At 43.2% G+C, this 24,244-nt stretch overlaps 1 protein-coding gene across 2 annotated transcripts in view; it reads left to right on the top strand.

The window, feature by feature from the left end:
* Positions 1 to 24,244, top strand: part of CEP170B (centrosomal protein 170B) — an 87,694-nt gene that overhangs the window by 15,091 nt on the left and 48,359 nt on the right. For both annotated transcript variants that reach the window (XM_030558614.1, XM_030558615.1), the window contains exons 3-6: positions 13,310 to 13,399; positions 16,045 to 16,123; positions 20,273 to 20,331; positions 21,723 to 21,861. In XM_030558614.1, coding sequence (XP_030414474.1) covers positions 13,310 to 13,399; positions 16,045 to 16,123; positions 20,273 to 20,331; positions 21,723 to 21,861 — 367 coding nt within the window. The remainder of the gene's footprint in view (positions 1 to 13,309; positions 13,400 to 16,044; positions 16,124 to 20,272; positions 20,332 to 21,722; positions 21,862 to 24,244) is intronic.

The following is a 24,244-nucleotide window of genomic DNA, read 5'->3' as shown; positions in this document are numbered from 1 at the left end:
AAAGATAGTTAAGCACTGGACAGTGGTGTGGCTACTGTGGTGCAGTATCAGGGCCCCATGAGGTAATGGGGCTCAATCATCCCTGAAGCTGAGCTGGACCACCATGGACCAGCAGAAGGCAATGGGTGAGGCTGGAATGGGGGCTCTCTTTCGCTGGGGTAACCCTGGCCATGAATAACTGACAAAGACACATGGAGAGGGAATGGGGGGTGGGGTGTCAAAGTGCCTGGGGATGTGCAGGGACAGGGGTTGCCTGAAGATGGGAGATAGCACACAAGGTAAAAGCCACTTTGTATGGAGTGGGAAAGTTTTGGGGGAAGGGGACTACGGGATTGGAAGAAGGGAGCTGGAGGGCCTAGATCAGAGCTGGGAGGATGGGAGAAAGGGAGATGGAGCAGAGCTGAGTGGAGCTGGAGTGCTTGATTACAGCTGTTGAGGATGGGGGAAGAGGGTTGGCGTGCAGCTTGGTGGGTCTGGCTCACAGCTGGGGAGCTGCAGGGTGTGGGAGGCTGGGATTGGAGCAGAGGTGGAGGGGACTGAGTGGGGAAGCTAAGGGAGGGCTTGTGGGGCCTGAAATGGGGCTGGGAGGGGGATCAGGAAAGTTGGAGGGGTAGAAGGGGAACTAAAAGGGCCTGGAGGGGTGATTGGACTGGGGTTGAGAGAGCTGAGGGTTTATAGGGAGGGAGCTGTGAGGGAGCTGGAGGGAACCTAGGCAGGAGCTGTGGGATGGGAAAGCTGGATTGGGGCTTTGCAGAACTAGGCAGGAGCAAGTGGATGGAGGGAGGGGGGCTGTATTGGGGTGGATTTCAGAACTGGGAAAGGGGCCCCTAATTTATTCTTGCCCAGGGGCCTTCTGGGGCCTTGTTAGGCCATTGGCTCTGAAATAGGGTTACCAAGGGACGTTGTGGAATCTCCGTCATTGGAGGTTTTTAAGAACAGGTTAGTCAGACACCTGTCAGGGGTGGTCTGGGTTTACTTGATCCTGCCTGAGTGCAGGGTGCTGGGCTTGGTAACCTCTTGAGATCCCTTCTAGCCCTGCATTTCTGTGATTCTGTAGTGACAAGCATCACTGAAAAGCCTATGAGGAAATTAATAATTTTGTCCTCAGAGCAGGGGTTGAACAATGTGCAGTAAATAAGGAACCGCATATAGAACAATGAGGAGAAAACAAAATATTGAAGAGCTGCTCATTCAGTGAGCTCTGTCTGCTCTGTGCGCTGAGTGAGATGGGGACCTGGTGGGGAAAATACTACGTGGTTATGTAATTAAATGCTGTTTCATAATGCATAGGTCCAACATGTCTGAATTAAGATTGCATAGGCAACTGTACTTCTGATGTTTCCTAACTTCTGAGAGTTTGAATTTGCAGCCTTAATGATGTTCTTTTATCATGGTTTTTTGGTCTCATATGTATAGCGTATAATAAACCATACAGATCTGTGGCTTCGAGTTTGACATGAACTTTTTAATCTGCTTGGCTACATTTTCACTCTAGCCGATGCTCATTGGGTGAATTCATCTTGTGCTGTAGCATGCTTCCAGAATACCCAGGCTCAGGAGACTCTCTATGGGTTCTGCAGAGCAAGCTCCACTGGGTCTAATGCCCCTCTGTCCCTCTTGTGGAGGCATTGGTGCTGGCATTGTCTGGGATGGAAGCAGGGCCGCAGAGAGCGGGTTCGGGCCCTGGTGAAAAAAAGTTTTTGGGCCCCCCAGCAAGGGTGGACCAGCTAAGCAGGGCAGCCGAAGCCCGGCCCTGGGCCGCCTTCTGGACTGCCAGGCCCCAGTAATTTGTACTGGCTTCCCCCACTCCCCACTGTTGGCCCTGGGTGGAAGCAGGACAGGTCAGGGCAATTCTGTGCTCTAGCTTTATGGTACCATTGCAGGGGTCCATAGGAGCTGAACCAGCCCTTCATTACAGGAGGCAGAAGCTGCATCCCTTCTGCCCTGGGACTGACTTTAGCACCAGTGCTGGAAGGGCAAGTCTGACCCCAGGTCTCAGATTATCCTAAACTATTTATTTGTTCATTAAGTGGCCTAGGCGCTTCACAGACATGTCTGAAGTAGGGCTGTCGATTAATTGCAGTAACATGCAATTAACTGCACTGTTAAACAATAGAATACCAATTGAAATTTATTCAACATTTTTGTATGTTTATCTACGTTTTCAAATATATTGATTTCTAGTACAACACAGAACACAAAGTGTACAGTGCTCACTTTATATTATTATTTTTATTACAAATATTTGCACTGTAAATTATAAAAGAAATAGTATTTTTCAGTTCACCTCATACGAGTATTGTAGTGCAATTTCTTAACAAATGTAGATTTTTTTTTTGTTACGTAACTGCACTCAAAAACAAAACAGTGTAAAATTTTAGAGCCTATAAGTCCACTCAGTCCTGCTTCTTGTTCAGCCAATTGTTAAGACAAACAGGTTTATTTACATTACGGGAGATACTGCTGCCTGCTTCTTATTTAGAATGTCACCTGAAAGTGAGAACAGACATTCGCTTGGCACTTTTGTAGCCGGCGTTGCAAGGTATTTACATGCCAGATATGCTCAACATTCTTATGCCCCTTCATGCTTCAGCCACCATTCCAGAGGACATGCTTCCATGCTAATGATGCTCGTTTAAAAAATAATGGTTAATTAAATTTGTTAAAATTCTCCCCCAAGGAGCTCAGTATGTTTTCTACTCCGTTTTACCCACATTCTGCCATATATTTCATGTTATAGCAGTCTCGGATGATGACCAAGCACATGTTTGTTTTAAGAACACTTTCACTGCAGATTTGACAAAACATAAAGAAGGTACCCATGTGAGATTTCTAAAGATAGCTACAGCACTGGACCCAAGGATTAAGAATCTGGAGTGCCGTCCAGAATCTGAGAGGGACCAGGTGTGGAGCATGCTTTCATATATCCTAAAAGAGCAACACTCAGATGCGGAAACTACAGAACCCGAACCGTCAAAAAAGAAAAGCAACCTTCTGCTGGTGGCATCTGACTCGGATAATGATGGTGAACATGTGTCAGTCCTCTCAGCTTTTGATTGTTATTGAGCAGAACCTGTCATCAGCATAGACACATGTCCTTTGGAATGGTGGTTGAAGCATGAAAGGATATATGAATCTTTAGTGCATCTAACATGTAAATATCTTGTGATGCCAGCTACAACAGTGGCATGTGAATGCCTGTTCTCACTTTCAGATGACATTGTAAACAAGAAGTGGGCAGCTTTTATCGCCTGCAAATTTTAACCAAACTTATTTGTCCGAGCGATTGGCTGAAGTAGGAATGGGTGGACTTGTAGGCTCAAACTTTACATTGTTTTATTTTTGAATTCAGTTTTTTTTTGTACATAATTCTATGTTTGTAAGCTCAACTTTCATGATAAAGAGATTGCCCTACAGTACTTGTATTAGGTGAGTTGAAAAATACTATTTATTTTGTTTTTTACAGTGCAAATATTTGTAATAAATATAAAGTGAGCAATGTACACTTTGTAGTCTGTGTTATAATTGAATCAGTATATTTAAAAGTGTAGAAAACATCAAAAATATTTAAATGTCATTCTATTGTTTAACAGCGCAATTAATGGAGATTAATTTTTTTAATCGCGTGACAGCCCTAATCTGAAGACAAAGGTCCCTGCTCTGAGGTGCCTGCAGCCTTACAGACCACATATAAATGGGGGCTGTTCTCTAACAGCAAACAAGTGAAAGAGCCGGGAGGTTAGCACGTCATCCTAGTTTCATGATGTCTGACTATAGCCTTGCTGTTATGGTTCTGTGTTTTCCTTTGTCTGTTTTGCTAACACTTAGTGGAGGGTGGATTAAGGCTTATCCAACTCACCCAAGAAGCAGGTCTTGAGGGGCCTGGTGGCATGGTAGACCCTGCGGGGAAAGGCCGGAGGTAGTTCCCATGCAGCAAGCAATCGGGAGGGAGGAACGGGGTGAGTAGTGTGATGTGAAGTGGGCAGATCTCAGGCAGCTTGAGCAGAGGAATGGTAGTGAGGGCTTAAGCAAAAAGAAGAGTAGGAGCTAAGATGAGCAGAGCTTTGAAGACTGTAACTTGGGCTGGAATTGAAGGACACGAGGCAAAGGGGACCAGAAGAGGGTTGGATGTGACTGGACTATTTATATGTGTGTTTGGGAGAAGGGGCATTAGCGTGTCATCGCTCCTAGTAAACGTGCAAGCCAGACTTTTGTGGCAGCCTTTTGGACAGCTTACAGAATGGCACAAAGAGAGTCAGGGAAGCCAGGGAGGAAGAAGCTGCAGTAGCTGGGTCGAGAGATGGTTAACAATGAGTTATAGACGTGTTATTTCAAACTGGGTGAGAAAATTCAACGTATGTTCTAGTTAAGACTTATACTCCTGGAAGAGTCTATATCCTGACCTGCTGAATTACGGGTTTTTTCCTTCCCCTGTCTAGAATCTTACCTTGGAGATCCTGACAAGTGGCAAGAGTGCCACAGACATTGAACCACAAAAGTGCTAGTCAGCCGCAAATCTAGTCTGTTTCAAAATAATGGATTAAATAGTTTCCAGCACTGCACCCACTTCTGAATCCCCTGGCCAGCTGCTGGGAGTTTGCAGTTTTATATTCCAGGGTGGTGTGTGTGTTTAAATATTTTTCTGCTCCTGGTTGCCACCCTTAGGACCCCAGTCCTGCATTGGAATCTGTTTGTGTCCACTGTCTTGGTTGTGATGGGACTAAAACTGTGGTTCCCAAACTGGGGTTTGTGAACCCCTGGGGGTTCACAAAGTGTTACAGGGGTTCTTGGAAAAAAAAATCCCTAATGGCGGACTGAACTGTCCTTAGGGACCCTGGGCAGCACAGGGACAGCAGCCCGGAGCCCCGGGACTTCCAAGAGCTAAGCAGATCAAAGGAAGCATATCTATCACACTGAGGAGATGTAAATTTCAAAACTTTATAAGAAATGGAAAGGGAGGTGGATATTTTTTGTTGTTTTTGAAATAAATAGTGAGTGTTATTTTTAAAATTATTATGAAGAACAAGTTTAAGCTTTGTTGTAATGTGCGTTGTTTGCTTGAACTGCTCAAGACCTGAATCCTTGTGTAGGAGGAACTCTTTGAGTTGGCTTCTTAAAATACCTTTATGCTGTTTCACATCTGATACTCCTTGATGAAACATAGGAGCCTTGTCTTATAACAGGCTTATTCAAAGTGATGCAAATACAAAAGTGAGATCTTGGAAGCATGTTGCTGTTTTCATAATGTAATAAAAATATTGTAATGATGAATAATAATTCATAATAAATAGTGTGTAATAATCATGTCATAAAAACACATTTTATATTTCCAAGTTCACTACTTTTATAACTTATACTCAGGTAAAGGGGAAAATCTCTGGAAATATGAACTTTTAGGAGGGGATTCGTGAGACTTGACATTTTAGTGAAAGGGGTTCACAGGTTGTTAAAGTTTGGGAACCACTGGACTAAAAGCATCACCTCAGTTGCTTGAGTCCTGGCTCTGTTCCTGGGACTGTAATAGGCTCATATACCCTGTGGATTTGGCACAAAATGGAGATGCATAACACTCACCGACCAGTGGACTACTCTGGCACAAACCCCTGTGCTTATGCAGAGTCCCATTGAAGACAAGGCATGCCCTACTTTGATGTGTGTCCATTGTAACAGATCTGTTGCAGGGCTTAACTGATTGTACTAGAGAAATACTGAGATGGACTGTACACAAAATGCTGTCTAATGCACAAAGTAGACAAATCCAGCTGGGTAATCTCTCTTGGTGGTGTGAATTTTGGGTATTACTTGTAAAAATAATAAGTGAGCAAATTTCAAATCAGAGTATGCGGTTTTTAAATTGCTCCAGTGGTCCAGTTTAAAAGGTTGGCACCACGAGGTTTAAATTTCCTTACTGGGACAGTCGCTATTTTGCACTGTGGCTAGCTCTGAACATTTCCCAGAGTGCTAGTAACAACTGTTACTGACAGAAGTGTAACCTGCTCAGCATGGAAAGTATTTGACTTAGATAACTGCAGCGCTCTGGCGCAACCTGCAACAAACATTCATTCTAAGTGCCAGTGACACACATCAGACTATCGTTAACATACAGAATACAGCAACTGCCATTGTGTATTTATTTGATCTCAGAAGCTCTTAGGAAGTTGCGGACTGCACTTTTGTTGTGGAAGCAACAACTTTCTGCATTCATGGCAGCTTTTTCACAATGCCACTCGCAAATTTTGCCTCTGTCATGATGGGGGGGGCAGCTGAGCTGAATTTCAGGGAGTCATGCAAGGGCACCGTTTAGATAGGGTGGACCAGGGAGCTGACCCTCCTGTGCTTAGCCTACACACAACTCAAGTTGGGCTGTTCTTCTTGTCAGAGGGAGGCTGTTTGTGGTCCCATCCTTGGGGGCGGGGAGCTGAGGCGCATGGAACCAGTTGTGGAGAGGCTGGCCCCTGCTGCTGACAGCAGCATCCAAGGGCTGGTGGTGCTGAAATGAGCATCTGGAAGCCAGGCCCAGCAGGGAACTGGAGCATGGAGGAGGTGGGGTATGGGGAGGGGGAGCCTGTGCTGCCACTGGAATGGGGGGCCTGGTCCCTGCATTCCTGTGCACTCTGGGCTATGATTGCAACTGGGTGGGGGGAGGGGGCATGGCTGGATGTGGTGCACAGAGGGAAGACCCTACATTCCTTTCCCCCACACATGGTGCCCACACTTGGGGACTTGTTCGCTGCAGTGTATGCCTGCACTGGGCCTAAGTGGCCCCTGGACTGCCCACTGTAAGCTGCCTCCGTCACTGCAACCTTAAATGGTGCCTCTACCTCAATGCCACTTATATTTGGCCCAGACGCAACTTCCTTTGACAAAACCGTAGTTTTAACACACTGTGGCCACAACCTTTGAGCCTAAAACCACAACTTTCTGACAGCCTTACTTATCTCCCGTACCATAATCCCTCCTGGCACTGAGTTTCAGATCCAAAGGTCGAGTTGTAAATCTTGATCCTGTGCATAGAGCTGAAGCGGAAGAGTTTTGTCTGTGGGTCTTGTGCCGAGCCTAGGGAGAAACGGAATCTGGATCTATGTAGAGACCCAGGGTCTGACTGCTGCTAAACCGTATGGGGAAATATAAGGGACGGCTTGATTCTCCCTCGTCTCTATCCCCAGGCAGGTTTCTGATCCTGTGGATCTCACTTTGAATCTGTTAGCGGCCCACTGTTTTCGTTCCTCTCTCCTCCCTGCATCATTCCTGGAGCCCTCCCTGCTCTCTATCCATAGAGCCATGGAGACCTGTCACACAATATCTGTTCTCTGCGGTATGGGATCTCCCTCCATGGGGACTCCTTTACTTTGGATTCCTGCAGTGCAGAGCCACATTTTTAAGCTGCTTATAGTTCTAACCCAGCAGGCTCAGGATTTGAGGCTATGTGACTAATGTGGTGAGCGTGTTTTCAAGGACCATAGACATACCACTTGGCTGCGTGGGTAGTCGCAGTAAATGAAAGGGCTGATGCAGGGTGCTGGTGGAGGTTTTGAGATTGGCACACAAAGATTTAGGTAGGTGTGTTTGGAAATATGCTCCCATCTAATGTAGGCTTTAGGGGGGTTATCAAAGTGTACAGTACCTCTCCCTTTGAGTAACTTTGTTAATTTGAGGTAAATGGTTAAGTTTTAGGTATTTAAAACATGGTGTATTATAGACTGTGTTGGAGAAACAGAGCAGCATAACGTTATTAAGAAGTGATTATATTTATGGAAAAGAAATACCGTGTAAGTCAATATTGTATCGTTCCATGTTACCCTTCAGAAAATGTGGTAAATGCTGTTACTGAGTGTTCAGGAAAAGCACACTTCTTGTCTACAAGAAAAGTTATTTGAACTGATAGTAGGCTCTGTACTAGAACTGGAGAAACTTTGAATTTCTCCTTCTGCCTCAGAGTGGATTTGATTTAAATCAAATTGATTTAAATCATGATTTAAATCACTAGTCAGGAGGACTTGATTTAATCATGGATTTCTACATAAAAGTGCATTCTTGTTGGTTGTTATAACCTTAATACATGTTCTTCACAACTCAGAGATAGATGTTTCATTTTTAGAAGGTACACACTATACATTTTTAAACAGTGATTTATTTGAAAACTTTTCAGATTTGTTTTATAGCTATATAAAAAAATGAATGATTGTTTGGTTATTTCATCTACCAAAGGTAATTGAAGCAGATAGTTCACCTCCCAATGACTTCAGAAATATCTCCAATTCAACAGGTTAATCATTAATATTTGGAGGATTTTCTTGTCATGCTGTATTAGGAGGAGAACATCACCAGACAGACATTTAAATTGTTTTTATTTAACTAAAACAATGTTAAGTATTCTGGATTTTTTTTCTTCAACAGCAAACATATAATATTTTAACAAAACAAGTTTATGTCCCTGGCTTCTCACATTTATCTCCAGTCTTCTTCTCCTTGTCCAGATCTATTCCACCCCCAACAAGCTTCTAATTCACTGAACTTTTTGAAACTTTGCACTTTTAGATAGAAATAAGGGATTAACTCTGTGTTTACAAATTTGCAGAGAGACAATAGCTGTTATTTGTCACCTCTATATATTATTTATTTAAAATATTTTTGCTGTTAGCATGCATGTTACCTCTGGAGACACAAATCCACAGTTTGAGAACTGCTGCAAAACTAAGCAACTCTGATGGTATCTTCTAGACTGAGCACTAAGTCCCATTGGGTAGACAGAAAGATTAACCTAAATAATCTATACAGAAGCCCCTGGAACCCCGTAAAATTGGGTCCCTAATCCATGAACTGTTGGAACTTATTTACAAAACTTTTCTTAAACATTACATGAATATGTTGTCTTATACTATAGAATTAGAATGTATCTTAATTAGAATTATCTTTAGATAAGTTTTTTCCTCAAAAAGCATTTTATCACCAAAAATCTGATTTTAAATACAAAACAATCCAATTTTTTTTCATTATTATTTTTAAATCGATTTTTATCCACCATGTTCTGCCCCCTCCCCATCTCCTGAGGTGTAACCCTCTGTCTGGCTCTTTTCAGCTTTAGGCTTCCATTCAAACAGTTGTTCCTCCACCCCTTCATTTGAGAAGATGAAACCCTGTTTTTGATGTTTCCAAGTGGAATAGAAGTGATACTTGTATTAGTGTTGGAATGCTTCAGGGCCCTGTTTATCTCTGACTTTGCTCCTCCTGAGAAATACTTACAGCTGTCAGTTTGTTTCACTTGTTTTTTGCTTTATGAAGATTGTTTTAGACAAGCTGTTGTGAATTTTTTTAAGAGAAGCGCATGAGAAATTCAGATAGCAGTGTTTCCATTTTGACGTGTCTGCCCCCGCCCCACATGTTACGTAGAGCACTGTTGTATTTTTGCAATGGAGGATGCAATTGAGCATGTTTCTCACTCTATCACCTTCATCAGCCTGATTGAGTCAAAATGCTTAATAAGCTGATGGTTCCTAAAATACTGATATAAATGAGGCTGTTCATATTCTGGGTGACTTTATCCACCAGGGGTCTGAGTAACTCCCAAGGAGGTCAGTGAGAAGACTCCGACTTCAGTATGAGTTGGATCAGGTTCTAGTCTTAACAATCTTGAAGCTGATCAAAGTCCCTCTTGTTCATGAGTAGGATTTGAAACATTCTGCTGGAAACTGGAAGAACAAAGGTTGATCAGCCTCTAGCCCTTGAGGTTACTGTTACTCTGAAAGGGAGAGCTATTTCTCTTAAACTTAAGGGATGTCAACATAGGCCACTTCTGCTCCCAAATGAGCATGAGCAGATTTGTGTGGAAATAACTGAAGGTGTGAATTACAACTCATTTTAGTTATTTTGCTTCTGGTTTCCATGTAGGCAAGCCCTCAAGAGCTCCTGTTGCTGATTCTTATGGTGTGCATTTGTTGACACAACTGAAAGCAAAAAAATCCCCTTTTCTGCAGGAGAGCACAGCATTTCGCATCAGTGTTAGTTGTAGAACGGTTAAAATATGAACTTTTTTTAATGCTTTCTTTAAAGAGATGCTGCCAAGTAGTTTCAAGACCATGAGCCAGATTCTTCACCCTATTTCTGATCCTTTTGCATCACCAGTGTTGTACAGGAAGATGCAATTTGGTTACAGCTGAAAATTCTTCCATGGAGAAGGCTTATTGGTTCTAAGTCAGCAAAGTCAGCTCCTACACCAACCTACCCTCTCTTGGTGTAGGAGTTGCAGTGGGAGTGGAGCAGATCTCTGCTCCCCTATGGCAATTCTCAGCTAGCACATGGGCCCTAGGGGACTGTATCCAGCTGTCATAAGTTCCAGTAGCCCCAAGGCCCCACTAATGTACTTCAAGGCCATAGCCAGGGAAGCCTGAGAATCAGGGAAACGTAACCAAACCCCTGATGTCCACACTTCCTGTGTCCCCTTTCTACACAGACTGTTATCTTGCTGCAAGAGAGAATCAGGACCTCTATAACCTGGTGCAACAGAGAGTCTGTCTTGCATAAATCTTTTTTTTGGGGGCGGGGGGGAATCATCACGTTTGCTGCGTTAATTTCTGTGTGGCACACCGTAAGTGCCAGCTGGCTCTACCATAAATGTTTATTAACAAACATTGTGCCCAGAGCTCTCCATTTCTGCAGACACCACGGATGACTGTGATGCCCCAAGCATTAGCTAGCCCAGGAACCAGGGAGTCCTTGTTCATGTTAGCTGCTGGGTCATCCAGCCAGAACATCGCTGATCTGCTTCTCTGTGTCCCGTGGCTGGTACGAGACCTTTCAGTATGAATGGTGCATCCAAGAACCTGTATCAAAGGGGCTCTTCTAGAGTGAGGCAATAACTCAGAGCAGTAGTAAAGCTTTTACCTATGTCTTGATTTTGGCTCATCATTCTCCTTCCTGGTCTAGTTCTGCACGGTGCTGAGCACCCACAGCTTCCATCGATGGCAGCAGGTTTGTCTTGACTAGGATTCAAGAATGTGTTGCTGTTAGAAGATGAGTTAATGTCCCAAAACTCTAGTCTAGCCAAGTCAGTGTAGATTTTTAATAAGTGCTAAGAAGATTGAGTTGCCACTAGACTTGAACTGGACCAGCTTAGCACCTCCTTCCCTGACTTGCTACATGAGAATAGGAGGACCTGTTGGCCAATGCCTTCCAGCAGCAACAAATCTTTAAATCCTAGTCGAGGCAACCTAATGGGTAGAGAGCACTCGACATTTTGAAGGGCAGGTTCTTTGGTCGTCTCCCATTATGACAGCGGTATATCCTGCTTGCACCGCTGGGCCGTCTTTTGGCATTGTGAAACCACATAACAGATTGTATTATCCATGAGGGCAGGGCAGGGTGGCTTGAGTGGCAGCTTGTGGAGGGAGATGAAGTCTGTATCAAAGGCACTCATGGTCCTGAGGCATGTGCAACCCACTCATATGATCCCTTGTTTTAGGCCCAGAGTTGCCCACATTGCATACACATTTGGCGGGACTCTCTTCTATCAAGTTATTTGCATCAGAGGTAGAGAGCCATGAAACCGAGGTTACAAAAAGCATTACAATAAAGGGATGAAGCGTGCAACTTCAGGCAGGGACCATTTTGTTGTTGTTCTGTTTGTACAGCACCCAGCAAGATGGGGTTCTGGCTATAACTGAAGCTCCTAGGTGCTACTGCAATACAAATAAAAAGTAAAAATGAACATATTTCACTTCCTGTGTGAGTAGCCCTGTGTGTCCATGTCTGTGTCCGTCCCTCTCTCATCTCGGGTCTTCGTCACACACTATGTGGTCCGATGGCTAGGGCAAAAGCCTAAGACTTGAGAGTGGGGTTCAATTCCCTGCTTTGCCACAGACTTCCTGTATGACCCTGAGTAGCTCACGTAGCCTCTCTGCGCATCATCTGTACAATGGGGATAATAGCGCAGCCCTCCCTTAGAGGTGTTGTGAGGATTAATATGTTAATGGTTGAGAAGTACTTTGAGATAGTGATGGAAAAGACACTATATGAGAGCTAGAAGGTGCCTTACCGTAAATGTGTTAGCGTCTGGTGTGCAGTCTTGACTGTTACTTCTCTGTGTGCAATATCAGTTGTCCGGAAGACATTTTCATATCATGGGAACTGTTGTACAGCTTTAACTATCATGGAAACTTCCTGGCGCGACTGCCTAGAGTAATGACACCTATTGGATGGCATGGCAGTTAAAATTGCCTCAGCAGTAAGGATCATTTTTCATTTGAAACTGACTGTATTTACATTCAGTGGTGACCCACTTAGAGGTTGTTTTTTTTTTCATGAGATATCAAAATATTAGTGATGCACCCTGAGGCAAACCTGTTTTGTTTTTTTTTCATATCTAAGCAATAACTTCTGCTTTCTGCAGTAGGTTGCAAATGATGTAGGCTATCTCATGATATATAAATATAACCTCCAAATTGAATATATGTTTGTTTCCAATCAACCAGTTGGGGTCATTCTGGAGGACACATTTCCATGGTTGAAACTTAGTCTGGAAAAAAGAAGAAAAAGCTGAGGATTTATCTGCTGCTGGGAACATTATCAACATGTTTGACATCAGCAAGGGAGAAAAAATTCTAGGAAACTGTTACAATATTTGTCACAAAAAAGCCATTCTTTTGTTTTAATTCTCGAATTCTCATGAAACAGTGCTGGCCTCTCTTTGCTTAAAAGCAGGTTGGTAGAGACATTTTTAGAATAGTGTTGTGGAAGCCAACGTGTCTATACCAGGAGAAGGGGAGCAACTCCTCTCTTTCAACAGCTGATTGATAGATCTTCAGTAAAAGTGTAGCTTTGCCTCCTTACTTTGGTGGTTTGTTCATTTTTGCAGATACCCAGAGATACTACAGAGGTTTACATTGATGTGCTTTTCATTGACTGGTCTAGTTTTTCCAGTTAGAATTCAGGTCATATTGGGAAATTGAAAATAATCCTAAATATAGAGCAGAGAGTTTCTGTGACCTCATTTAAATTTTTCAAAACTGTAAAGATCATGTAAAAAAATTGAACACAGACCCAGTTTATTTTACCTGTAGTTAATTCATGCATTTTGAAGATTAAATATACTGAGTGCAAGTAACATTATGTAGAGTCAGTGGGACTATTTGTTTGAGTAAAGTTACCCATGTGTAAGTATTTCCAGAACAGAATTCTTACATAATAAAGTAATTAATAATATGTAATCTTCCACCCACCCCCATACCAGGTGAGCCTAATATCATCATTTTTTTTAATTAAGATAACCTCTTGTGTCTGACCAGTCTCAAATTCATTATATCTTTGTTCCCAGTCCCGCAGTGTGGATAAGCAGCATGCTGTAATCAACTATGACAAGGACAAAGATGAGCACAGGGTGAAGGATCTTGGGAGCTTAAATGGGGTAAGTTGTAAATGCTTCAGCTGGCTAAGACGTATATACTGTGTATGTCTAGGTCCTAATCGTGTGACCTTTATGAGCATACTTAACTTTACTTGTGAAAGTAGACCCATTTTGAGTCAGTGGGACTTCCTAACTCATGGGAGTGAAGCCTAACACCTGCGTAAGTGTGTGCATGGCTGGTTTGAGCAATGAGTTGTTTAACTAGAAAATAAACACACATCCATTGAAGTTATTTTCCTTTATGTTGCTGCTCCCTCTCTCTCCACCCCTCTGCCCCCCTCAACCTCAGCCTGGCTGAACTCTTCAGTTGCTAATAAAATAGTAGAGCTGGTTGGAAATGGGTTGAAATTTTCTCTCTGTTTTGCACTGAAATTTTCTGACTGGCTCTATAAAACTGCAAAACTAGTAAAGATTCTTCAGTCAGCTGTTCATGCTAAGCAGGGTGACCTTGGACAAGCCAACTGCCTTATTAATTAAGGATGTGCAGTATGGAATGCCTTTTAATTTCTCTGAGATAAGCCATTTAAAAATTGCCTTTTAAATAATGAGAATAACCCCCCCCCCCGCCCTGTTTCTGTTATTAAGATTGAAGGGCAGCGTGGCCTAATGAATTCAGCATAGAGCTGGGAGACGCACTCTTGAGTCTTAATCTCTGCTGTGGCACCAACTCACTGAGTGGCTTCAGGCAAGTCACTTAGGGCTTGTCTACACACACAAGTTGTACTGCTTTAGCTAAAGTGTTGTAGTTAAAGCAGTACTGCCTCCTACTGTGGATACAGTTATATTGGTATAAAGGTGCTTTATACTGGTAGAGCTCTTTCTGTAGGGAAAGGAGAATACACTGTATCTGTATAAGATACCTTTATAACTATGTCCACATTGGGGGTTGTACTAATATAACTATTTTGTTTTAAAAAAAATAATTCCCCTTAAATAGCACACTGGTACAAAAACTATATGTCGTCCAGGCTTTGGGCTCTCTGCCAGCTTTGTCCTCTACGAAATGTGCACGATCATGTGTCTTTATGTACCTCACAGAGTTGTTATGTGAAGGGTAACTAATTGCTGGTAAAGTGATTTGAAAATGGAAAGCTCTGCAGAAGTGCCAAGTATTATTATTTTGTTACATAAATACTGTAGACGGCTCACTAGCTCAGAACTTGAGGCAGGCAAGTCACTGTGGCAAAGCAGCAGCAACAACTGAAAGGGACTGATAGGTGACGGCAGAGATGATGCAGGCTGCTGTGCTCTTGCTTTAAATAAATATGAATATTTAGTAGTAGTAAATACAACATACAAGCATTCGTTAGAAGAGGTAAGCTCTATGTTGGGACGTTTGTACTCTGTACGGGGAGACATCCCCTCTTCCGCCCCGGTTTGCCATGCCAGGCCAATGGGGGCTGCGGGAAGTGGTGCGGGCCGAAGATGTGCTGACCACCGCTTCCCGCAGCTCATTATTGGCCTGGCACGGTGAACCGCGGCCAGTGGGAGCTGCGATCGGCCTAAACTGCGGACGCTGCAGGTAAACAAACTAGCCCGGTCCACCAGCGGATTTCCCTGATCGGCAGTGTGCCAAAGGTTGCTGATCCCTGTTCTAAACTATATTTCACTGGATTTAATACTTGGTCTTGTCACGTGTGCTTATCCTGGGCCATTGTGAAAGGATTAGGAGGGGGAAGTTATGGCCCGGCACTGAAGGCATATTTGCTCATTTTACTTTGTAAACCTGTTTCTTCAAAGTCATTTTTGAAAAAGTCAGTTTTCCGGTGTGTTTCACAAGCAGTGACTCCGCCCTTATCCATCCAGGGAAGGAATTGCACTGCAGCTCTGAAAACCCGACAACTGGCAGCTGCTTCTCATTTCCTATCTATATAGAATTCCACCTCCGAGCATGTGATAATTCCCAGTGTTTGCCAGTGCCCATCTCTTGATCTAAGTGCAGCTGTGTGCCTAGCCCCCAGCAGCATACCGGCATTTGTTTGCTTAAATTTATGAACTCTTTTTATTTCTGAACTGGACATACAAAAAGCATTTACACGCAATTGCCTGATTCTCACATGTGGATTAATTTCTTTTCTATTAGGAGGCCTGGAGTCAATTTCCAGCTCTGCCTCACACTTCTTGTGTGACCTTGTGCAAATCTCTTAATCTCTCTGGGCTTCTCTTCCCCATCTGTAAAAAGGGAATAATTAGCTTGTAAGCGCTTTAGGGGAGGGGAGCATCTTTTAGTTCTGTGTTTATACAGCACCAAGCATAATGTGGCCTTAGGTATCACTTCAATACAAACAATAATGATGCTTCCTTTCATGCCTGTCCCCCATCCTTAGCCTCTCCAGTTTATTTAAATTGTAAGCTTTTTGAGGCACAGACCTGTCTCATAGTATGCACATGTGCGGAGCCTAACATGGTGTAGTACTCATCTCCATGGTGGCATGTGGGTGTTACTGTAATGGCTAAAGAAAATTAAATCCAGTACACAGAATATGAATAGTTCTAACAATTGTCGAACTATATTTTGTTTTTATTGGCTTTTAGGTGGAGCTAGGTGTTTTCAGAGTTTATACATGTGTTCCATTGGGTTGCTTGGCTAAATATGTAAACATTATGCCTTTCATCAAAAGAGGGTCTATGTTTCTGTCTTGCAGACTTTTGTGAACGACGTACGGATTCCTGACCAGAAATACATCACACTAAAACTGAACGACGTGATTCGCTTTGGCTACGATATCCTTATTGCCTGAGCAGAACATTACACACTATTTTTGTTTTTAAGTTCTCTGTTGTTATGTTGAGGGTTAAATACTCTTAATTATGGCTAATGACTAAGTGTGTTGATAATGCCTTTCAGAGCCTCTGGATGGCTCATCAGCTTAGAATTTCTGCACCGTGGGCTTGATCCAAAGCATGCAAATATCAACTCCCTTTGATTTCACTGGGCTTTGGATCAGGCCTTATGTTGGCAGTAGCTGCATCCATCATAGGTACCATCTCTAGCTCTCTCATCTTAATGGGACTAAGTAAGGGGTCCCAGATAATCTCCATCCAAGAATATTAAATTAATTGGCACATGAAATTGCATGTCCAATAGCAGAGATTTTTAATGAAATGTAAACTGGGGGTCAGGGGGTGGGAAGAGCATACCTTATGACTGGAGAATTGCTAATATAGTTCCTATATTTAAGAAAGGGGGAAAAAAGTGATGTTGGAAACTACAGGCCTGTAAATTTGACCTAAATTGTATGAAACAAATTTTGAAAGAGAAAGTAGTTAAGGGCATAGAGGTGAACAGTAATTGGAATAAAATACAACATGATTTTACAAAAGATAGATCATGGCAGACCAACTGATCTTCTTTGAGAAGATAACTGATACTTTAGACCATGGAAATGCAGTAGATCTAATCTCTACCTGGATTTCAGTAAGGCATTTGATACCGTTCCACAGGGGAAATAATTAGTTAAATTGGAAAAGATGAGGATTAATATGAGAACTGAAAGGTGAGTAAGGAACTGGTAAAAGGGGCAAGCGACTACAAAGGGTTATACTGAAAGATGAACCGTCAGGGAGGGAGGTTACTAGTGGAGTTCTTCCGGGATTGGTCTTGGGACCAGTCTTATTTAACATTTTTATTAATGAACTTTGCACAAAAAGTGGGAGTGTGCTAATAAAATTTGCAGAAGACACAAAGTTCCTCCAATACAGATGAAGACCGGAATATCATACAAGAAAATCTAGATGACCTTGAAAACTGGAGCAATAGAAATGGGATGAAATTTAATAGTAGAAAGTGCAAGGACATGCACTTTGGGACCAACAAGAATTTTTGCTGTAAGCTGGGGACCTATCAATTGGAAGAGACAGAGGAGGAGAAAGACCTAGGTGTATTGGTTGATCACAGGATATCTGTGAGTCGCCAATGTGATGTGGCCATAAAAAAGGCCTAGGATGCATCAAACATATTTCTAGTAGAGACCTGGAAGTGTTAATACCATTATACAAGAAACTGGTGAGACTTCATCAGGAATACTGTGTGCAGTTCTGATCTCCCATGTTTAAGAAAGATGAATTAAAGCTGGAAATGGTGCAGAGAAAGGCTACTAGGATGATCTGAGAAGTGGAAAACCTACCTTATGAAAGGAGACTCGAAAGAGCTTGGCTTGTTTAGCTGAATCAAATGAAGGCCAAAGGGAGGTATGGTTGCCCTCTATTAAAATATCAAAGGAATAAATACCAGGGAGGGAGAGGAGTTATTTAAGGTAAGCACCAATGTGGCCACAAGAACAAATGGATACAAACTGTCCATCAACAAGTTTATGTTTGGAATTACTTGAAAGTTTCTCACCATCAGAGCATTGAAGTTCTGAAACTGCCTTCCAAGGGGAGCAGTGGTGGCAAAAAACCTAACTGGCTTCAAGACTGAGATTGATATGTTTTTGGAGGGGGTGGGATAATGCAACTGCCTACAATGGCATGTAACCGATCCATGACTGCTAGAAGCAAATATCTCCAGTGGCCGGTGATGGGCCACTAGATGGGGAAGGCTTTGAGTTATTACAGAGAATTATTTCGCAAAGTGTCTGGCTGGTGGGTCTTGCCCACATGCTCAGGGTCTAACTAATGACAATATTTGGGGTCAGGAAGGAATTTTCCCATGGGTCAGGTTGGCAGCATGGTCACTTGCAGGTTTAAACTAGAGTAAGTGGTGGATTCTCTGTAACTTGAAGTCTTTAAATCATGATTTGAGGACTTCAGTGATTCAGCCAGAGCTTAGGGGGTCTGTTACAGGAATGGGTGGGTGAGGTTCTCTGGCCTGCAATATGCAGGAGGTCAGACTAGATGATCATGATGGTGCTTTCTGACCTTAAAGTCTATGAGTAGAATTTTTTTTTTTAACAGAGCCCTGGATGTTACACTTCACTAGGCACCAGTCTGGGAGCAGACATGAAATTATGTATAGTTTTTACAAGTGTGTATGAGAGAGAGAGAGGTGGAGAGAGAGAATGAGAGAGAGAGCTTGCACAACCTCCTCCTAGGATTTTATTTTTTTACCCCTTCACAGTACAGATTTTCTGCTATACTGAGGCCCATCCTGTTATTTTCAGGAAAAACTTGTCTGCCAAAAAATTAATCTGTGTTGCTCTGCCTGCAGGTGACTTGTGCATGCAAATCTTAGTAGTTAAATGTCTAGCTCCTGCAAATTGCTGCTGGCACTAAATATGTGGACAAATCTATTCATTTTGCCGCTGCAAACTGCACCTTGGTGAGGGAGGCCAGGCCCTGGACATGTGACTGTTTGGTTATGAAATGTGTAGACAACCCGTCTGTGCTGAAACATCCTTTGATCTTTGATATCTGCATCCTCCTCCTTCCAGCCCGCCTAGTGGTTTGTTCCATCCATCCGTCACATCTCGTCTTTTAGGCTGTAAGCTCTTTTCTGCAGGGACCTGTCAATGACTAGATGTTTGTACAGTGTGTGGCACGATGGGGCCTCAGCCTGGTGGAGGCCTCTCCGTACTGCAGTATAAGGCACTGATCCAGCAAAGTGGTTACACACGTGCCCCATCTTGAGCGTGCGAGTGACAGCAATAGAACTTCTTGCATACTTAAGGTGAGGCATATGTTCAAGTGCCTTGCTGAATTGTGACTTGTATGGCTAATATGTTGGCATATTATTAGTAATACTCCAATATCACCTCTTGGGACCTCTGATTTGATATATACAGAAACCTGAAGAAGACTGTTGTAAACTTGAATGCATCAAAGGTATTAAGCCAATGGCTAGAGTGCAGGTAGCTTTTAATGACTGTGATACAGATCTAAACTTTCCCCATAGCTCTGGGCATTGTACGTCATAGTCCCAGGGCCTAATCGTGCAGCCTTTACTTGTGACTATTCCTGTTGAAATGAAATATTGCAAATGACTAGGCATCTGTGCATTGCCCCTCAATGGGAAGACTTCCGAGAGTGAGGGCTGCAGGGTCAGTCATCATTAAGCACAAACTGCACCAAATATGATTTCTGCCCATTCTTTGCCAGGACATTTTTAAGAGTGCTTTCTGAGCCTCTCTTGTTCAGCCCTATACTGAAGCAGCATCTTTTCTATGCTATGAGTCAGCTGAGCTCTGTTTCATAAGGGCGTGCAGCTCTTTTTCCATTGAGAGTGGCACTCACAGGCTAGTGAGGCTTCCCTGCTATGCTCATGCCACTTGTGTCTATTTTTAGTTTAACATTTCCCACCCTGTTTTTTCCCCCCCCTTCTGCTCTGTGTAATCTTTATAGGGCTGCTTTTGACCACATTATTGAATGTTTCCTTTATGCATTTTCTGTGCAGCAGAAATGATCTGAGCCCAAACACATAAGTATTGCCCTTTTTGGGAGGTTTTAGCATTTCACCCCCCCGAGTTACTCTCCACACAAGAAGCTGATACTGACCAAAAACTTGTTAGTGCAGAGCAGGATTGAGCCCTGGTCCTATGTGGCTATGCAGGGAACTAAAGCTACCCATCCGCCTCTTGCTCAGCCACATAGGACTATTCCAGTTCTGGCTTGGGCATTGAGGGGGAAGGGCCGGAGGAGCTGTGAGTGAACAGTCATGGCTCTGAATTCCTTCCCACGGCTCCTCCTAGTCCAGTCCAGCTGTGTATCACACTGTGCTGTGCCTATAGAAATTGATCTGTATGTTGCAAAATATACAGTGTCGTTCTAAGGCAATAATTACATTGGGCTGTTTAGTTCTGGTAGAGTGGCGACAACTTTCAGTTTCTTCATCAATCTTTTCCTTTTAGGCTTTTCCACTTGTATAATCACGTCTGTTTCAGTTACACTATCGCTATGTATTTAATTCCTTCCCTGCTTCCTTAACAAGCGCCGTACATTCTAACATGTATGTCTTGGAACAAATTCAACACAAAGTACCAGAGGAAGCGTTAAAGGTAAGCACGCATGTTGTTTTTGTATGGAGATACTGGTACTTGTGAAGTGATGACGGCATTAAACAGCAAAACCCTACAGCATGTTCTTAAACAACATCCTACCTTTTTCAGCACACCGGTGACAGCTTTGATAATGAATTGTGGAAAAAACCACAACTTAAGTTTCCCTTCAAAATGTGCTTGGGAGGACCTCACCTTGAGGATAGATGTATCTCCCAGCTAGCCCAGATCTACTCTGTCCTTTCCCAACACTAGCATCTAACTGAAATTATTCATGATTTCATGACTGCCTGCTAAACAAAGGGCACTTTGGTGTATAAAGATGAACCCTCAGCACATTCAACTTTTCTTCAGCAGGAAATCAGTGTCCTCCTAGAAATTAAGCAATGAAGAGTGAATACCTTTCTCTGGGTGCTGTGGCTTATGTCAGCCCCTTAATGTTTCCTCCAATGAGCCAACGTTTGCTCAATTTACTCTCAGTAGCATTCTCAATTTCAATAGCCTCTTTCTCTCTCCAAAGATCCTAGATCTTCCTTATGACTTTCCTTATAGAGCAGTTTCACTTACTTCAGTGAAATGGCTCCCCTAAGCATGAGCTGCAGGATCAGATACAAAGCATACCAGACTCACTTCACCCATGACAGAAAGTCAGTCCCCTCTGGGGTGGAATGCCATAGGTGTTTCACAGCTCACAGCGTCACTACACAGCATTTAGAACAAGAAATACCAATGCCAAATGTCAACCTTCAATTGACAGTTATAGTCTGACACCCCAGGTTCCATATTTGTCTACTTGTGTAGGAGGGTAGGACTGGGTGAATCATTTACTGAACTTACTCAGACCTGATTTTTATGGAAACACCCTTTTCTGTAGATCCAATTAGATCATTGAACACTGCCCAGCCCTAAGGGGAACGTAACTTTATGCAATACAGCTTTCCGCACCTTCTATCCAGGTGTGAAACAATTAAAGATAAAATATGTTGAGGTGTCACCGAAGCCTTAAAGAAGATAGATAAAAGGATGGGTTTGGAAGACTTCATCATGCTGTTGTGAGACTAAAGAGCGGTGAGAAGGTTCAGTATTTGAATCCTGAATGGAAGGGGCATTCATTCTAACTGTCTTTAGGTTATTTTTTAAAGCATTTCCTAATGAGATGTTTCTTGGGGCAATGTCACTTAATATCCTTCTAAATGAGGTATTTGAAAGCTTCTCAGCTGGTAGTTATTTAACTCCATAGCCTTTGTTCAGGCATGTCTTTTATTTTTGTTCTCGAGCACAGCCACGATATTTGTTCTTATATGATCACGTGGGGAGATAGTTTGTCCTTTTCATTGCCTGTTGTATGGCACTGCATAGCCTTGTCCACATTTTTGCTTCTGTATCTGCAGCATGAAAAGTATACTAGCCAACTTCAGATGAGTTTCAAGGGCACCATGATGAAAAGGGTGGAGCAGCCGGTGGAACATGGTGGTTATACTGAATCCCCGCAAGCAAAACTGGAGAGAGGAGAGAAGAAAGCAATTACAGGTACTTGCTCAGAAACCAGTTAGTCAAGGTTCAAAACAGTCACTTCCAGTGCATCTTGATTTCTTTGCTGATTCAGAATTGAACTCCAGTAATGTAGGCTACTTTTAGAAGCAATTTAAGTATTCTTGTTTCAGACAATGAGCCTGGCTGTCTCTGATGCAGTCTTCAGGAGAAATTTACCAGTCTGACATTACAAGAGAGCTGTGCTATTGCAATGGTATTTGCAGTGAGATGTGGGCAGAGCAGGCCTGGCTAATTCTTGGCACCTGTCTGGTTTATTTTTAATTTCTTACCCGGGAACTGGCACATGAATGGTGCGAGTGACTCAGCTTGGAAAGTGCAAGGCTTCTGTGGATGGGTGCCAACATGCAGGGGATGGCGGCAGTATTGGATTCACTGCAAAAGCCCTTCATGGTCTTAAGTAACTGCACTTCCTAACGTGGTGGGGGGATTGACCTCTGTTGTATTTCGGGATGAGTGGATTTTTGCAGGCAACGTAAGGACCATCGTGAACCTTTTCAGTTCAGCTGAGCCCCTTCCGATATCTTCTCCCTCACTCCCTTTGTCTGTTGTTCCTGCCTACCCACCTCTGTGTTCCTCTTCCCCGTGTCTAATGCCAACCAAGATGCCTCCTGCTTCTTCCCTACCCCTATGGTGTTTACAGACATAGCAGCCTCTCTTCATTTACTTTACGCTCATCAGAGTCGTGATGCAGCCCCTTTAGTGGTAGCCAAAGTGCATCGCTTAATTTTGGAGCTTGAGGTGTGAGATGAGCAATGATCAGCGGTAATGCACTTTGGTGGCTAGTTGGCCTGCCATGCATTCTAGATGCCCCAAAGTGCCAGGAAAGTTGAAATAAGCAGTAACCTGTGGCCTAGCAGAGAGGCTGTCGGACATACTGAATGGGCCCTGTAGACCCGCAAAGAAAGGAGAGGTAGGTGGCAAGAGGGAAGGGGCTGGGGGAACATTGTGTGGTTAAGGGAGGAGATGCAGGGCCTGGGTTGCAGGAGAGGGATGAGAGGGGTGTGTGGATTTGATACAAAATCTTTGTAGAAGCATCTATCTATTTAGATACTCAGGTGGATCTGTCACTAGTCCTTGCCAGACTGAATGTAGTGACCTTAATCTGCCTTATTGTGTATTGCCCTTGTGAAAATCCCACTAAGCTGGGAGAGTGTCTTAAAGCAGCATAGCATTTCTTCTCTGTATTTTCCCCTGTTCTTCGCTCCTGCTGTGTGTGAAAGCGCACATGCGTTCCTGCTCCTGACTCTCATTCCCTGCCCCACAGAAACCTTTTCCCTGGCGCTTTCCATGTGTCCCAATGTCACTCTTATTTGTAGTGAATACAGCAGACGTGGCACATTCCGCCTTGCCTCCTCAAGAATTGTTCACAAGCGCTCCGTTAGAGGGATGAGCTTGGCTGTGATTAGCTGTAACACAGAAGAGGGTGAAAGGAGATGACCTGGCTTTGGGGAAAACTGTCTAGCCCTAGTGTGACATGAGCCAGATTCTTGAAACGAGTTGCAAATATCCAGTCTGTATGCTCCAAATGTAATTAATTTACATTTGTCACTTACTGGCTGACATCTTGGCAGCATGCAGGGATTATGCAGGCGCTTTCCTACTTTGGTTCTTTTTATCACTTGTCACCTTGCAAAATATGCAGGGCTTTTTTTTTTTAATTGTTTTCCGATTGAACCCATGTAAGGTAAGCAGTTGATATTTGGAAATATCTGCAAATGCAGCATCTAATGTGATACCTCGAGCACGGTGACCTACTTTCCTGGTGTGTAATTCTTGCTAACCCATATTTAATTTTCACTTGCAGGAACAAAACTTAGGCAAATCCATAATGATTCAGATTGCCTAGGAGGGGTGAATTTTAAGGATTGTATTGCTTGCTCCCACTGCTCAGTGTCCAGTCTGGCAAGAGGTTGAGTGTCATTTGCCTCAGGTCCCCTGAATCCTCTGGGCGGCCCTGTTATTTAGTGGCAGTGGGAAAGAGGCTTTGGAGAGAGAACCGTTCTGCTAAGCCTGTAGCTTGTAGCAAATTAAAGCACGATCTGTGGTGACAATGGCCTTTAAAAATCTATATTATAGTTCCAGTGGGAGGAAAGGGAGCAAAGAGGCAGGGCTTTTATAGGAGGGGAGGTTTAAAAAAAAATGCTAGAGCAGGTTAGGAATGGGGGATGATATTGAAAACAATGAATCGGAAGGAGGGATCTCAACTATGCTTTTCTGTTTATTCTTTCCCATAATATCCAATAAATCTTTATACTATTGAAAAAGTCACAAGCATTCTTTTTTTAAGTGTATTGCCTTTAAAGTGCAACATATCATCAACCATTGGAGCTTGCTCCTACAGGATGTTATTGAGGCAAGT

The sequence above is a fragment of the Gopherus evgoodei genome, chromosome 4 (assembly GCF_007399415.2).
Source record: "Gopherus evgoodei ecotype Sinaloan lineage chromosome 4, rGopEvg1_v1.p, whole genome shotgun sequence".
NCBI lineage: Eukaryota > Metazoa > Chordata > Testudines > Testudinidae > Gopherus > Gopherus evgoodei.
This window is presented reverse-complemented; position numbering and strand designations above follow the sequence as displayed.